The sequence below is a fragment of the Thunnus albacares genome, chromosome 5 (genome assembly GCF_914725855.1).
Source record: "Thunnus albacares chromosome 5, fThuAlb1.1, whole genome shotgun sequence".
Taxonomy (NCBI): domain Eukaryota; kingdom Metazoa; phylum Chordata; class Actinopteri; order Scombriformes; family Scombridae; genus Thunnus; species Thunnus albacares.
The window spans coordinates 18,382,128-18,395,008 of record NC_058110.1 but is presented as its reverse complement, the minus strand read 5'-3'; the positions used below and the strand labels follow the sequence as shown (position 1 = coordinate 18,395,008).

Sequence of the window (12,881 nt, the reverse complement as noted above, 5' to 3'; positions counted from 1 at the left end):
CTCAGGCAAACACAAACGCAAGCAGGTTTTTCATGTCTGAAATAGGACAAACATGCATTTCAAGAGTATAATGTCATAACAACATATTAAAGCTGCAATAGAGTAGAAATACTGCACAAAGCGCGCGCCAAAGCGGATGCTGCTTGTCAGGGTTACTGGAGCCACAAACACAAATCACATCTGCTCTTAATACATTTACAAATGACAGAATATACTACTTTTCTCCCCCCAAAAAAATATTCGCAAAATATGCCTGAACACATTCACACACAAACACGTCGGGTGCAAAAAGGATAAAGAGGGTCTCTTTTCTCAACATTCAACCTCTGCCTTTGAGGTAGCTCCTATATGAATATTCAGTCACAAACACGGAGGATACAAAGGGACGGCGTGACAGCACAGATGAAAAATAAGTTTCTATTGTTCCCAACCATTTCTTCTGCTTGCTATTACCATACTGACCGCTCGGTAACCTTTCTTCCTGCCACCCTGGAAGCTAATGAGAAAAGCCTCGGATGAAAAATGCAATATCAGACATGTGACCTGTTTCGGGGGGTTATTAAAAACAGCAAACATGCTCAGATTGTGAATCAATGGAATTGATTACAGTGGAAATGCACATGGGACTTCAAACACTGTCAAAAAACGTCTCAATCTACATATTTCTCCGCGTGCATTCTGTCCTGTGTATCAATTTAATAGATTTTTTTTTTTACTGAAAGAACAAAGCATCCTAAGCCAACAACAATGAACTAACGAGAACATAGTCACAAAAATCGTACTCGTGTTCATTTGGCGTATATTCTCATCTAAATATGTGATGTTTTTCGTGCACCAAACCTGTCTGAAAGAGCTGCACGCACACCACATACTCCACTCTCGCCCCGCGCGCCCTGGCGCACGCATTTTAATATTAGTTAGACAGCCTGACCCGCGTTTCACCCCTCGCGTTTGACTGGTTCCAATAGTTCACTGCCAATGATTATTGATGGAGCGACAGCAATGAATTCTTTCTCCCCACAAATGGCTTTCAGATCGTGCACCTAGTTCAATAACTAGTTATAATGTAGAAGTACAAAAAATGAGGCCCTCAGGCGGACTAATTTGATGTTTCATTTGTTCATTTGAGGGATTGTTAAGCTTTCCTTCCCCCCCTGCAAAATAACAGCTGTACAAGCGTGTTCACACATGTACATATGTAAACAAAATAAATCTGTGCAGAACTATGTGGAGGCTGTTGTTCTGTCCATGCATGGCTGTTTTTTAATTTGGTGGCCCAGCAGCACCTGACCTGGATGCAGCAATATTCCGCTCCCTGATGAAAACGATTACGACGCGCTTTTAATCAAACCCTTAACTTAATAGCCTTTACACATTAAATCTCCCCAGGTGTAATAACGTTAAGCTGGATCGTCCAGTTAAAATAAAAAGTTTTAATGAAGTGCAGACAGACTGGAGACTAGTTGAATATGAATTCTTTCTAACGCAGCAGCCCGGGGACCAAAGGTTTTACGTCCTGGATGCCCCAAAGAAACCATTGCTTGGTTTGCAGTTCATTATAGCGATGCTGTGGTTAATTAGACTCATAGCTCCAGTTTCACCTGTGCAACAAGAGTGCCACTTTTCTAGCTATTAATTAGATCCAAGTAGTTCACAGAAGGACAGTAATAAAAGTTGAAGTTTTTGTTCGCGTTTCTACATTGAGAGAAAAAAATAATAATCATTTGGAAGTAAAATCACAGTGATTGTTAGATCGCAGTCCTTCTACAAACACCAGAATCCCTAAACAAATTCGTTAAGAGTGGAGGCATCAGCGCCCGTGAGGTCAGCGGAGCCAGCTGTTTGCCTACAGCCAAATAACAAGCTCCATGAAGTGTCAGAGCTCCTGACTACAGCCAGGTGGATAGACGTGGGGCGATGGGTGACACTTACTGACAAATCCATGGTTCCACTCTTGTTGAATTGCCTGAAAAATAGAAAGAAAAAGAAAAATTAGATCAAATGCGGACCATTATTATTATTATTATACATTAAAGTTAAAAAATGAGTTGTTTTTTGCATCCAAAAAGGAAAATTAAAATTGTTGGAAAAAGATGCCAAAGTTCTGCAAATTGTTAAATTAATATTTACTTTCAGGTATTTAAGTCTACTGAATTATCAACTGAATTAATAGAGTAGGTGTTTGTAAAGTCACAGACATCAGGCACACCCTGGAAGAACTGGACGCATTGTATTTGCAATATTTCGTTTTTTTCTCCGCATAAAATTCCCAACATATTAAAAAGTAATTCTAATAAATTAAAAATGAAGCAGATGAAAATATGAGCAACAAATGTCATAAAAACTACCGAAAAGCCACGCGTCTATATTTCATTTTAACAAGTTTTCTAGCTCTCTTCTTCGTTTTCAAATACAGAAACGAACCGTTTTGATATTATTTCATGTGAATGATCCTCCAGTCTGTCCCCTGCCTCTGGTCTCCTCTGTTATCTAGCCTAATTGAAGGGAGACTGCCCTAGAAAAGCTGTGACATGTGTGGGCTCCTGCAGAACTGGGACCGAGGACAGACATTTAGGACGGGTCATTTTCAGACAGTAAAACTAAATTTGCAAGCATTTTGGTATTTCCTCGGGCAAATGTCCTATGAATAGAAATCCCTGGACTTCACCGCGGCTGAATTATGGTGAGCAGTCAATAAAAAAATCACGACTTTGTCTTCACATTGTAAATAAATTCCGGCTGTGTTCGCAAACGATGTAATGGGACTTTATGGTTCTTATTTGGGCTCAGACAAAGGGAAGTCTGTGCTCACCCGGAAATGACCTCTGCGGATTGAATGATGACAGTGTCAGCTCCACAGGTCAGAGAAAGGAATACAACAGCACAGAACATGGCAGTGAAAACGGATGTTTGGACTGTTTCACTTTTGCTGTAGTAGCATCAGATTGTTTTGAACTGAACTCTCGTTGCTGCAAGTTAAATTACACAATACCTTTAATTCAAACTGCCTAACAAGATGCAATGACTGAAAAATCAGGAAGATAAAATAATTTCGATTGTAATAAGTGTCCTGAAACCTCTAAACTTCACTAGCACCTTGAGTTTGTGTTGATAATTTATTGGAAAAGAGAAAATATCCCATTTTTGGAGGAAAACAACTTGGATTTTGGATTTCTTGAAATGTTTAGTTTGGGAGTTAATGATCATTTTCTCCCTCTTGAAATGGTTAATATGACAATACAGCTGCTCAAAAAAATAGGACAAAATAAAATAAAATTTTGGGATGTAAAAAAGAGTACTAATCCATACCCTGGCTTGGACACACTGCCCCCACAGTGTGTCACCCTCACAGGAGCGTGTTACACAGTGCCCCCTATTGGAAGTGTAGAATTGATCATCCTGCACACCTGACAGTAAACCTGCACTGCAACAGTCCTCCTAATAAAACGTTTAGAAACCAAAGAGGCCAACACAACATGTTCACAGGTGTGTTATGATATCTGAAGCTGAAGTCTGGAGGGAATCTCAACTTTCCTGTCATATTTAATCCCTACAGCAGCTTCTGGTTCTGTATCACAGTCAGCATGTGCATCTCTGCTGCACACCTGCTCCGTCAGCCGAGCTACACTAACCCAAACAAGCCATTTGCAATTCCACACGTTGATTAAGAACAGTATATCCAACTGGACTACTTTCTAAGACATATGGGCAATTAAATGATGTACACTCCAGAGCAACAGAAAATTATCGAGCTTAGAGGATCACGTTGCCTCATCAGTCTCCAAATTGATCAATTCAGTAATGCGGAGAGCCAGTTAGAAGGCAGATTCATGTGACAAAAAGAAAGGTGCGTTTTATGTAGAACATGCAAGAACAGTCGTGTCTGGAGTTCACATCCACACACTGTGTTTTTCACAGGGTTTGAGTTTGAACGTTGCCATAATTACACTGCAAAGTGCCTTTGAATCAAAGCTGTCCTTTGGCCCAGACATGACCCTAAACAACAGGAGCTGCAGCAGCTCATGAGCACAAACACTAACCTTATGTCAAGGTGAGACAGCGAGATGAAGCATTTTAATCAGGGCGGGTTTTTTTTTTTTGTTTTTTTTTTTTTTTTGTATTTTATAGCTCGTGTATGGATGCACACAATATTTCAACCTACAGGACAACATTTTAGCCTTACAGAACAAAAATTGTATTTTATTTTCGCCACACAGTTTCAGTTTCTCTTCAGTCTGAGCCACTGTACCAAACTATAAGACTTAACTGAGGATTCAGCAAATAATTTCACTTCACAGATTATACATACAGGTACTGTAGGTGTGCAGCAGATAGAGTCAGGGTGTGTGTTTGAGAGAGGAGGGGAGAGAGAGAGAGAGAGAAAGAGAGAGAGGGAGGGAGGGAGGGTGGGGTGGATAATGAGGCTGCACGCCAGATGATTTTTGATACTTCTGGCTGACTTTTCATTTTCCTCAGTCACCTTTACTACAAAATATTTTTTTTTCTTTTCTATTCTCTGACAAGCAAAACATGCAAAGCAAGCTGTTGAAACAATCGGACTGCTACTGTATCTCAAATCTGTTGCGAGGCTATAAAAACATCCTGCTTTTTGCTTGTATTTCCTCATATTAAAATCTGGCTCTGATATAAGGATGATGCTGCGTAAAAATAATCCTGCTTGAAAACCCCAAAACCTCGATCGGTATCTCCGTGTATTCTCGTTTCTGGCGAACTATTATACAACACCAAATAAGCTATAAATATCTCAAAATGCGCATTTTTCCGATTGTTTTATAAACATAATTGTCATTTTAATTATGAAACACACATTCACTATCATTAAAACACAGTTAATTTTGAAGTAAATCAATTTAGCAACCATGCATTCAAAGTCACACGTATAGAAATCAAACAATGTTTTTTTTAAAACGGCTCACGGTGAAATAACGGCACGGTCGCAGGCCTGTAGGCGAAGTTAAAAGCAACTTACTGCAGCAGCTCCCATGCAGTCCTCCGCACCACCCGACTACAGAGTCCAGAGAAAGGTACTGCATCCTCACTGCCACAAAGCCCTTTCTTCCTCAGATAAGGGGAAGCCAGCAGCTGCGATTCCGGACAGTTAAGATTATATATGATGTGTATATATCGAAGGTTTGTCAGCTCTTCCAGGCCATAAAACCCACTTAAATGACACCACGTGCTTCCTATGCACCATTCACAGGCCCTGCTTGGGGCAATTGGCATATGTAACCTTGTAAACTTTAAAATACCCTAAAAGAAAGACACACAAAAAGGGATTCAATACATTGTCCACGTTATAGGTTATAGGCCTAAGAGAGCGCAGAGAAAAGTGGACGCTGCTCTGAGCGGTTCTCTAACCGTGAAGGAAGTTTTATCTGAAGCTATTAGTTTGAGAGGTGAGTTGATTTTTATTTTCTTAACTAGTGCTGTAGAGAAATTACCTCATAACCTTGGGCTATAGTGCGTCATAGTGATACTTCTACTAAAGCGTCTTCTGGATACAGACATCCAGCAACTGGCATGATTTTATGTCCTCTGTACTGGCAGATATTTTTTGTTTTAACTACAGTGTAATGGTGCCAGGTTGAAAGAGCAGGGCGAGACCATAAAGTGGCCATATGGCCTCAGTAGTGATGGCGCATCAGTCTGCGGCCACAGGAAACCAAAGTTGTGCATCCATGTTGTGTTGTGGGCGAGTGTTATCACAGGCTAGTGTCTCCCCTTCCTTCCCTGACAAAACAGGAAACGGAGTGTGCCTGTGGGTGAGTGGTGGAAAAGGGGCAATAAAGTTTTATGAGGGCCTTAAACTTCAGAGCGCGTTTGTCATCTGATGAAATGCTGCGGGATCCCGAGTCGGACTAAAAACGTGATCAGGACTAAATGTGTCACAATTTCCAAATCGTTTAATTCAGTAAATATATCAGTCAGCTGTGTGATTCCGCCACCAACTCCTGATATCAGGGGGGGAACAAAATAACAGAAGTGCGCATGTTGACAATAGGAAATTCCCTTAATTTTTAATGATGAGACTTTATTGGTTACAATCAACAAATAAGCCATCTATCAGTTATTCTAGGCCTTGTGTAAACCAGGCACCTTAAGTTTACAAAGGGGAGGAGAAATGGCTTCATTGCACATTTACAATATTATCACATACAGTCGCTGAATTATACACAATGATTTAGCTTCACAAGGATAAAACAGACAACATGGATGGTGCCTTCAAAGAAATCCACTCACAAATACATTGCTCACTGAACACATCACACATCCTATTTTGTTTGCACTGCAACATATTAGGGAGTAAATTTTTAAAAGAAATAGAAAGTAGTTTTTACCGCTGGGAACCTATTTAACTGATGGTTATAGGACAGCTCATAATCATTATGATTTCCAAAGCAGTTGCCTTTATTTGATTTGTTGACCTAACAGTTTTATCATATGATGATGATAAAGAGCTTGAAATGATGCAGGCTATCGCTCTGCCTCCACTACTGTTATCCTAATTAAAAAACATAGATTATTAGTAGCATTGTGCAGCCTTCCAGTGCACTGCAGGCCAAATACTTGCAGTTTGAAGGACCCCAGCTCCCCTCAACCTCTTGTCCCCTCCGTGCAGCAAAGTGAGGTTATCATCGCATGGACAGCAAATTAATTTAGAAATGTAAACCGATTGATCAAAGTGAGTGATATTCAATACATTAGGTCCCAAACTGCAGCAAGTGACACATAATTGGTGATGAAGCGCACAGAGCGGTGTCATGATGTCATTGCTCCTAGCAGTTCATCCGGAGGTCAGGCGGCACTCCAGCACTGTGCAGTGTGGGGCTGAAAAACGTGCTGCGCCCCTATCAGTGCACTTTTATTCCTTCACTTTGATCTTTGAGTCCTTCTTCCACTTCATTCGTCTGTTCTGGAACCAGATTTTGATCTGCCTCTCGTTTAGACACAGGCTGTGGGCGATCTCTATGCGCCTGCGGCGGCTCAGGTACCGGTTGAAGTGAAACTCTTTCTCCAGCTCCAGAGTCTGGTAGCGGGTGTAACTGGTCCTGGACCGCTTACCCTCCGATTCTGAAGTGGTATTAAAATCAGTTAGCTTTCAGCAGTATTGAAGTGGTAAATAAATATAATAAAAAGCTAATAATAATATTCAATTTAAAAAAAAGCTTGGTTATCTATAACAATATCCATATCCATAAAAAGTAAGCATTACAAGCACAAATCTATTAATTTATGTATTCAACCCTTATTTAAAAGATCAAATATCTTTATATAACCTCATTTAACCTGATATTACTTACTGTGGATTTATGTAATAAAAATGTATGTCAGACTGATAAGGATTGTTAAGCTATATTTAATAAATAAAGTCAGTTTGAATGAAGAGGCTGCTCACACTAAAACATAAAAAATACACGACTGTCACTTAAAGAAATCCTTTTGTAAAATGTAAAATGACATAGCTACAGATAATGTGTTGGCCTCTCTGTAAACACTGGCCTCGGCCTAACACCACTGCACAGGAGCACAAACAATATCGTGGGAGGAAAACAAACGTGTAAAATCTAAAAATAAAATGGGATTAGAAAATGCAAACTGCTGTTTCTCAGATATATATTTTCCTATTTAAAGCCTTGCTCGTGCTCAGGCGTGCTAAGTAAAGCAACAGGCCTGACCTATTGGATGTAATAATATTTTAAACATCCCTGCTGTGTGCTCCTGGATGTTTGCATATAGACGAACACAAAACAGAAGAAGCTTCTATTTGCAGCAAAATGTGCTCAGTGTTCCAAGGCATGGAAAAGGAGTACGCCTATTCAAATCTTTTGGAGGTGAAAAGTTCATGATTGGGTCAGGGCATTGGTGTTTCCCAGAGTTCAGTTTAAGGCTAAAGCTTGTCTCACACAGAGAGTCTGATCATGTAAAACATGTAGCTTGACTAAGAATATAAAGGAAGCAAAGCAAAAACTAATACTTGGAGGTGAATTTGTAATATTATTTCATAGTTTTATCACAGTTTTGTTCTCTTATCCAATTATACCACCATAAATCACCCCACAGATCACCTCTTCACCGTAACAGAGCAGGTTTACGAGCAATGGATGCCTTTGTCATAAAATTTATGACCGCGAGTTTTTATTATTTCCTGCGTTTGGCCTATAAAACTCAAGAGGGAAACTGGAACGGGCGAAAAGAAGTGTAGCAGCGTAAAGAGTGAAGAAGGGAAAGCATCTTAGACGCACTTTAGAAAATAGACAAACTTTACCGTGGCTCATGTGCAGTTTTGTCATCCATGGATAAATCTGTGGCCGCTGCTCACTGTCCTGACGCTGGCTCGCATTTGTGTTTCGTTTCATCGCTTGCGTGTTCTCCGCGTTTCTGTCGCTCTCATGGCTCTTGTTACCGCCGGATTTTGCGCTCCTCTCCGGGTCTCTGTCCGCCCCTCGTCCCAGCAGCGTGCTGCTGCCGTAGTTGAGCCCGCTTGCGTCCACGGACGAGCTACTGGAGACCATGGTTATCTGTGGTCCCGGCGGGAGAGGAGTATCCGTGTTGCCACGCAGGCTAGTTTTCATCTCCTCTCGTTCAACAGAGGTCGTGGGGACGGGACAAGTGAATATCCCGTTCACATTAACACCCTTATAACGGTTGGACCCGCGCCCAGATAGATCGAAACTAAACATAGTGTTAGGAGAAGTTGTCTCGCTTGTTTGCCTGAGATTGGAGCTGTCAACATAAGAGCTCATTTTTTAACTATCCCCGATACTTTCTTTTTAAACTACAGAGGGCTGCGGGATGTAGCCTATGTTGCGGTTATTTCCTTGTTTTTGTTGATCATTGCTTTTCTTTGTAGCCGCTTTTGGAAAATTCAGAGCTGTCTGCCCCAAAAAAATAATCCAGGATTTATAGGTGGAGTAGGCTTTGGTATCTTTTTTTTTTAATTCTTGATCCGCCGTGCGCTGCCCAAATATGGGGTATTTGTATGGGATCACGTGCACATGTTGGCCAGTCATAAATTGGCTTTGATACTCAATGGGGATATTGATGAATAGGAGAAACGTGTCCGGTAAACTTTGAGCTGTTGGTTGTTGAGGACCAGGCAGGGCGCTTTAATGAAAAAAAAAGGGCAGGACAGTAAGACAAGAGCGTCATCTGGTGTCTGGTATGGAGCAAGACGGTCAAGACCGGCCAGAGCTCTCTGCCCCCGAAACACTGCGAGTCCACCACCAGACCAATATAATAATTATAATAATGATAATAATTATTATTATGATAATAATAATGATAATGAGAATAATAACAATAATATTAATAACAACAATAATAATAATATTTATGATTTCATATTTAAAGCGCCTAGTTGCGTAAAATATATTTACGCATATGGACTTGAAACTTTGATGTCGCCGAAGTTAGTAATACAACTACGGGAATGTTATAGTGTTTCATTGGATATTGGACAATGGCTCATTCCCGTACTCTGACACCAATCAGAAAGTTGAAAATTTTATATTTAAGTGGCCAAAATTTGCTCCTAAATCAGAGCTTTGTCTATTGCCTATAAGCTAATTTGTTCCTCACTTGCCTTCACAGCTTTCTCTGACCAAAAAGGTCATGATAAAATACAAATATAATACCAAGCTTCCACAATTTAGTGAGTTGGTTCGTAGTGTAAGCACGTTTTCTTTATACGGCCATCTGACTCATGTAAGGAAGTGCCATGATCCCAAAAATACAAGACGAGAGTGAAAGTTTTACAAATATTTTATTCCATGATACACATTTATGACAAAACACGTAACTCCAAAAAAACAAAAGTGAAGAATTACTAGTGTACAAATCTATTTCACAAGGAAAGCGTATCGTGTCAAATGGTCAAAAAAGGGGTATAAGCGCAATTTTATGCTATGCAGCGTCTATCAAAGCGGCTAAATGCACATAAGTCCACACAGGATTTACATAATGTACCGTTAATTTGATTATATACAGGCATTTCAGTGTTGTGTGTGTATGTGTGTGTTTACACTGTAGCATATCCGTGCAACTTTCAGGTTTATGCAAGACACTTTCTACGGAATATTCAAGTATTACACTGTGATCAAATTAAAGTGTCCGCCCGGTCCTTTCCTTCCGTGGAATGTGCATGTACAATACTGAGTTAAGTCTGACCAACACTGTATTTTGTGAGGTGATCAAAGAGTTCACAGTGATGGATGGGCAGTGGGGGATAAATACACAGATTTTACTGGCATGGGAAATAACGTAGAAATGAATACTTCTTTTTATTTTTAATACAATACAAGTGTGACATTGCGAAGGAAAAAAAAACAAACTCGGCGCTCCAATGTCACAGGGGCCATACTGTGGCTGAAATTATTTGGATTTCTAAGGCTCAACACTCCTGTGGTCAACATGAGATATAAGTGGGAGAGCTGCGGGGTAGCCATCATGCAGTGAACTCGCTCTCAGGTCCATATAGATTTTTTTAGGTAGTTATGTTGGGTTTTCATGGTCATCAGGTGTTTTTCCCCCCCACTTCTTTTTTTTTTTATTCTTTCTTCTTGACCTCATCTTTCTCTTCTTCCATTGCGCCACTGCGTTCCTCCTCCGGAGAGGCTGCTGTCTGTTCACTTCCAGTCACCGTGGAGGTCAGGTTGCTCTCCTTCTTCCATTTCATGCGTCGGTTCTGAAACCAGATTTTGATCTGCCGCTCCGTTAAACAAAGCGCATTTGCGATTTCGATGCGTCTGCGCCTGGTCAGGTAGCGGTTGAAATGAAACTCCTTCTCCAGCTCAAGTGTTTGGTAACGAGAATATATTTGACGTCCTCTGCGCCTGTCTGTCCCGTAGCCCACTCCTGCTGGAATAGAAAGTAAAGTCACTAATTTAATCATTTGCAATGCGAAGCCACATTTGTCATAAAAAACATGCTTCTGTCTGTGGTCTGATAATACTTTGAGACAGTTGAGCATAAGTTTTGGCTCAGTGTTACAATCATAATTGTAATCTAAATCCACGAGGAGAAAAAAAACACACATGTAACTGTGAGACTAATCCTATCTCAAAGGGCATCTTTGCTGTATTATCTAAAATAATGAAAGCATCCTAATGTATCCTCTCTGTCTCACGCTCCTGTTTATGACTACTATATCATTCTTAAAATGAAAGCTGTTTGTTTGCACATGTAAAGGCCCATCTACAAGTCGAGGGGATACAGTAATGTTTTATGGGGCCATAAAAAGTAACTTGCTCTCTTGGTAAGACATATCGTAAAACTGGCCCATTTCCTTAATTTATTTGTCGTAGTAAAACTCACCGCTGTGTGAGTTCATTCGCTGCATCCACGGGTAGATCGGGATGTTGCTTTTCTGATCCTGAGCTCCTGCTCTTCCTTGATCCAAACTGTACTCTTGAGCAATGTGGCTTTGTGTATTGAGTCCCATGTTTGTTTGTCTGCAACTGGGGAGCACGTCCTTGTCTTGAAGAAACACGTTTGATCCATATTCATACTGTGCCCTGCCAGACCCAAAAACGACATTATCTTGAGGAGAGTAGAAAGGTGAATATATCCGATTCTGGGTCACAGCTGCACCGTACGACGAAAAATGTCTGACTGTGTCATAGGTGGTGGAGTTTAGGGGTACGTTAGGCAAAACATCTTGACCACCGGATAAATGGCAGGAGAGCGACGGGTTTGCGAAATAAGAATTCATACCTTGCTTGTAACCCTCTCTCCAACTCTCCCCACTTCTTTATCGGTCTCTTTTCAATCTCCTTCTCAGTAAATCTCCTTCCCGTTTTTGTCAACCAACCACACCTTTCTCCAATGTCTTCTTTTTTTTCCTCGACTTTCTGCTTCTCTAACTGGAAGTGGGCTACTTTGAGGATTCAATATTATTAATTTCCAATCTCCGGTTAAGACGCACAAACCCGAGTGTTATAGCCGAGGCTTGGCTCGGTGAGAGACAATATGACAATGTCAGCTGACCATTCTCCACCAATTGAGAGGCAGGAGTTGAGGAGAAACTGTAGCTTTTAGCTCAGAGCTTGAACATTAGTGCTAAATGCCGATAAACACAACGTAGAGTTGGAGTAGCACACTATACAGCTTGACTGGATGAGACATTTTTTTTTACTTGAAGTTTGCGAGAATGTGGAGTTTAAAGAGCAAGTATGATGCAAAACTGGACCAATGCCATTCAGTACAGTGCTCATAGTCAAAGGGAGGTGGGATATTTGCATATAAATACACATGAACTCACGTCCAAAGGTGTTTTAAAAGGTCACATTCAGGAAATTAGTTTTTAAATCCACTTACTAAGATAAAAGGCAACTCTGTTACCTGTGATACACAGTTCTTATGTTGTGTGTGTGTGTGTGTGCGTGTGTGTGTGTGTGTGTGTGTGTGTGTGTGTGTGTGTGTGTGTGTGTGTGTGTATGTGTGTGTGTGTGTGTGTGTCCAAAACTAACTCAGTTTTAATTTTACAACATCACTGCGGACATAATATGGCCTTTATGTTGTGATCCAGCAGAACGCGCCGCCTTTTTATGAACAATAAAATGAATATTGGCATTTATTGTTTATCTCAGTCATATCGACGACTTTCCAACTAACATACTGTTAATGTTTCCTTTGTGTATAAATTATCTGGCTTGTGAGCAATTTCCATGCTTTTTGCAGTGAAACTGGGGGAGGGTGTAGGTGGTAAGAATGCGTTTATGGTCTCTCTTCTGTGAGGGCAATAAAACAAGTGACGTTCCCCAGCTCACCAACTACTATCTCTGCAGCAAAGCCCTGCAACACGAGCAGGCTCAAAAATGAAAGCACTGCACAGCATGTGGAAGCATAAAGCCAGAGGAAAT

At 40.7% G+C, this 12,881-nt stretch overlaps 3 protein-coding genes across 4 annotated transcripts in view; all 3 read right to left on the bottom strand.

Moving 5' to 3' along the window:
- LOC122982086 (homeobox protein Hox-C10a-like) overlaps positions 1 to 12,881 on the bottom strand; it is a 55,509-nt gene that overhangs the window by 13,135 nt on the left and 29,493 nt on the right. Inside the window, exon 4 of the mRNA XM_044351108.1 lies at positions 1,933 to 1,966. The gene's annotated coding sequence lies outside the window, so the exon portion shown is untranslated. The remainder of the gene's footprint in view (positions 1 to 1,932; positions 1,967 to 12,881) is intronic.
- Positions 6,013 to 9,080, bottom strand: hoxc5a (homeobox C5a). Its single transcript, XM_044351119.1, has 2 exons — positions 8,288 to 9,080; positions 6,013 to 7,092 (listed from the first exon to the last, which is right to left on the bottom strand). The coding sequence occupies exons 1-2, from the start codon at positions 8,763 to 8,765 to the stop codon at positions 6,884 to 6,886; spliced, it is 687 nt and encodes a 228-aa protein (XP_044207054.1). The 5' UTR covers positions 8,766 to 9,080; the 3' UTR covers positions 6,013 to 6,883.
- Positions 9,768 to 12,392, bottom strand: hoxc6a (homeobox C6a). 2 transcript variants are annotated; one of them, XM_044351117.1, is made up of 2 exons: positions 11,335 to 12,392; positions 9,768 to 10,878 (listed from the first exon to the last, which is right to left on the bottom strand). In XM_044351117.1, exons 1-2 carry the CDS (start codon positions 11,729 to 11,731, stop codon positions 10,568 to 10,570), a joined length of 708 nt encoding a protein of 235 aa, XP_044207052.1. In that variant the 5' UTR covers positions 11,732 to 12,392; the 3' UTR covers positions 9,768 to 10,567. The 2 variants fall into 2 exon arrangements, with proteins under 2 accessions (XP_044207052.1, XP_044207053.1); XM_044351118.1 differs by having other exon boundaries at positions 9,768 to 10,875.